Consider the following 3,883-nt stretch of genomic DNA (forward strand, 5'->3'; position numbering starts at 1 on the left):
TGCAGGTGACCTGGCAGCCTTGGTGGGAAAAGGATGTGTGTGTGTGCAATGGCACACGGGCCTGGGTGCTGGCATTACGGGTGACAGACGGGGACAGCCCAAAACTTGTCACTGAGGGAAGAAATACTTTCCGTGGAAAAAATGTCTTTCCAACGTGACAAGATGTATTTAAGAAGAGATGTGTCACGGGACCACTCCTACAGTCCCGGGGTTCAGTGCGGAGCCCCTGGGCTGGACGGGCTGTGCAGCACAGGCTGTCACCAGAGCCACCACAGCCCTAAAGCACAAAGCCACGTGCAGGTGACATCTAAAAAAATGAGAGCAAAACTAGACCGGCTAAACCTGGGCATTTGATCATTCAAAACAGAAATCTCGAAGCCTGGCAGCGGTCCAGAAAACAGCAAGAGCTTCTCCGGGTACTTTGGCAGCTTCAGCTCACGTCCAGCGGCCCGGCGCCAGCACACTGGGTCACGGGACGCGCGGGCCCAGGAGGGCCAGACCCCTGGACACAACTGCACGGGCACACACTGCGGCCCGGCGAGCAGGCTCTCGATGACTCCGCCGGAAATGGGAAGGCCAGCATCGCCTGTCATCCCCAGGGCCACCATGTCCCGCCCTTGCAGCTCCATGCCTGGCCAGGGCCGGCCTCTGATAGGCGACAGATGTCCAGCAGGTGCCACAGTGCCTCCTCGCGGGGCCCTCACCTCGCCGCCTCCATCCTCCCTGGCGCCTAGAGAAGGCGGCGTTTCCCGCCGGTGACGACCGGCCGAGCGTACTCCACAAAGGCGTCGATGAGGACAGGCCAGGCTCCTGCAGAGAACAGAGCAGCAGGTCTCGAACGTCAGCTTGTATGCGAAGCGCTTGCTGCATAACCTGCCACTCACATTGCAAGACCTAACCCACCCGCCTGCCTGGCCTACACCCTGCTGCCCGGCCGAGCTCACCCGAGTCTCTGGCTCTCACCCATGTGCACGTGGGCAGGTGCCTCTGTCCCGATGACCACGAGCCACGTGGCCCACAGGGCTTACTGTGCTGTGTGTGCCTTTCGCCACCAGGACATCCCGAGCCTGACCTATTCCCAAGCCTGGCCTGGACACACCTCACCCAGAGCACCTCCCTGGGCTCCTGCCGACTCAGCTGCCAGCCCTGGGCCTGCTGGGGTGTGGTCTACCCTGCGCTGTGCCCTCGTGTCCTGCCCTCCTTATGGAAGTGGCTGCCCCGGGACGTGCCGCAGTCTTCCCCTCGCCTGGCAGCTCAGCATTGCAGTGGGGCCGAGAACACACAGGTGCAAGCTCCAAGCAAGAGCAAGCAGACCGCAGACCGCCCGCGACTGAGCAAGGCGGGAGCCTGTGCCAGAGAGCCTGCATACTCCAGGGCGCCAGGAGGCCGCTGTCCCCCTGGAGGTCGCTGCCTGCCAGGGGGTGCAGAGTGGCTGTTCCCCAGGGTGTCCCTCCTCCAGGGCCAGAGTGCCTTGCAGCAGGGGCCCAGTGTGGTCTGCCTCTCCTCAACACTGGGGACACAAGGCACGGGGACGTTCGTGTCTGTAAGCAGGAGCTGGACTCCTCGGCAGGCGTCAGGAGCACAGCGCGGCTGGCCTGCGACCTCCTGGGGCAGGGTACGGGGGAGTGGCCATGTCCAACCACCCCCTCGTCTGGGCTCAGCCAGGCGGGCTCTGCATCTGACCCGAAACGCCCCATTTTCAGGACTGTCTTCTGGACCTACGTGGAACAGAGCCTGGCTTTTCTTCTGTGTGACCCACCGTGATGTCCAGGAGGTTCCCGGGCTGCTGACTGGGCAGTCTGGCCCCACCTGCTGCCCCATGCCCAGGACCGACTCTGCTGTGCCGCCGCCATCGCCTGGGGTCAGGCGAGCACGGTGGGCCGGACGTGGGCCTCCCTGGCCACCATGTCAGTGCCGTAGTGCCCAGTACCTTCCTCGTCGTAGTTGGACATGTCGTCCGCAATCACGTCCCCGAAATCCAGCAGGAGGTTCCAGGTGTCCCTTGGAATCGACCTTTTATGATGTTCCTGGTGCAGGAGAGGGAACAAGCCACCACAGTCCGGTGCGGAGGGGACTGTCAGACCTCGAGGCCGAGCTCGTTCGCGAGAGCGACGGCACCTAGCCCTCTCTCGCTCCACAGGAGAGCCACGACAGCACCTCCAGCCACACGCGGCAGGTGGACTGACCCAGACGGGGGACGAACGTGCACGGGCTGACTAACTCCGGGCAGCGCTCTCTCCTTCATCCGCTGCCGCACTGGCTCAGCAATGGCCGGGCAGCAGGGCCACCGCCCGCCGTCTGTAGCACACGGTTTGCTGTGGGCCGCCTGCACTCACCCAGCTGGTCCTCCGGCACTCGCACGGACACTCGCAGCCCACGTGTGGCTGGCCCCACCCTAAGATAGCAATGGCACCAATCGCACGTGGCCTTCTACAGGCCGCCCTGTACTCAGCACTGCTGGAATGGCCAGGGACACTCTGTTCCGCCGTGGCCTGGGCCCTGTTGTCCACCGGCGTGTGCCGTCCTGTGCAGTCACTAGAGCACACGGCTAGCCCTGGCGTCTCGGCAGGCAGGCGGCGCCCTGCAGGCCCATCCTGGAGGGCCCACAGGCCTGCTTCCCGGCAGCGTCCGGCAGCACGTGACAGGCGGGCCGAGCCCTGTCGGCAGGGCCGCCGCCGGCGGCCCTTTCTTCTCTTTCTTTTTTTTTTTTTTTTGCTGCTAGAGGGTTCGTGTGCTCACCAGAGAGACGACGAGAGAGCACCCCCGTGGGGAGTGTGCACACCACTACCCCCTCCTCTCCCCCCTTTTAGGACTCTGGGCACACACACACGCACGTCCCCAACACGTTTAAGCCATCGACATGCATGTCAGCCGTGTGCAATTGGGCTGCCGAGAGGCCTGGACCGGAGCATGGTGTCCAGTGCAGGGGCCGGGAGACGCCTCAGTGAGGGCGGGGGGGCCGTGGGGCAGGTCTTAGGGGACCCTGTCTGGCAGGGTGCTGCGTGGTGCCAGGAGACTGGAGGCTGGCGTGGTGCAGCCCCTGAGACCGGGTGGGTACCGCCTCCAGCAAGGTGTGGAGCTGGCGGCCCTGTCTGACCTGAGTTCTCACCTCCCTGAACTGCCACGGGCCTGACTCAGGCCTCATGGCAGCCAAGCTCCCACCTCTCGCCACGCAAAGGGCGGAGGCAGCGACTCACCAGTAGGAACGTGCTCCAGAGGTCCAGGAACTTGAACCTCCCAGACAGCACCAGCTTCCAGTACGCGACGGCCATGTCCAGGTCTGGCAGAGGGGAGGACGAGAAATGAGCCCACTCTTGTCTACTGCATGGACAGCCTCTTAGCACACAGCCCCTCACCTCTAAAAGCGCAGGAGGCCTAATTGCAGTGGCCCGCGTGGCCCACGCGCTTCGTGTCACCTGACCTCACAGACTGGGGGCTTATCTGGTATGCATGGAACTGCTCCAATTCATCGTGGGGGAGACCCCTACTTTCATTTACACTGGGCTTTTTTTTTTTCTTTACTATATGCTGTGTGTGCTCACCAGATAGCGAGAAGGAGAGAGAAAATGAGAAATCCCCCCCAGGGAGGATGGCCACATTGCAATCCCTTCTCTGGTCTTCCTTGGGATTTGGGACACGCGTGCACAAACACAGCAGGTCCGGGATCGAGCCTCAGAGTGAGCCATGTGGGACCCAGCTGCCAGCCCTGCGGCGGGGTTTTCAAACTTGGCCTGCTTGGGGCCCTATTAACACAGATCACTTATTTTATGTTTTCGATAATTTTTTCATTTAACTTTATTTATTATTATTTTAATCTGACCAGAGAAAGACAGAAAGTGAGAAAGCAAGCCACTGGGTCCAGGACTTGAACTGCGGACAACCA

At 62.1% G+C, this 3,883-nt stretch overlaps 1 protein-coding gene across 1 annotated transcript in view; it reads right to left on the bottom strand.

Annotated features, from left to right (window-relative positions):
- Nucleotides 1-6: 6 nt before the first annotated feature.
- DCUN1D2 (defective in cullin neddylation 1 domain containing 2) overlaps nt 7-3,883 on the bottom strand; it is a 24,704-nt gene continuing 20,827 nt past the window's right edge. Inside the window, exons 5-6 of the mRNA XM_006159664.3 lie at nt 1,931-2,027; nt 7-810 (exon numbers count right to left, since the gene is read on the bottom strand). Coding sequence (XP_006159726.2) covers nt 731-810; nt 1,931-2,027 — 177 coding nt within the window. The 3' untranslated portion in view covers nt 7-730. The remainder of the gene's footprint in view (nt 811-1,930; nt 2,028-3,883) is intronic.

This window comes from Tupaia chinensis, unplaced genomic scaffold (genome assembly GCF_000334495.1).
Source record: "Tupaia chinensis unplaced genomic scaffold, TupChi_1.0 Scaffold000644_1, whole genome shotgun sequence".
Lineage (NCBI taxonomy): Eukaryota > Metazoa > Chordata > Mammalia > Scandentia > Tupaiidae > Tupaia > Tupaia belangeri.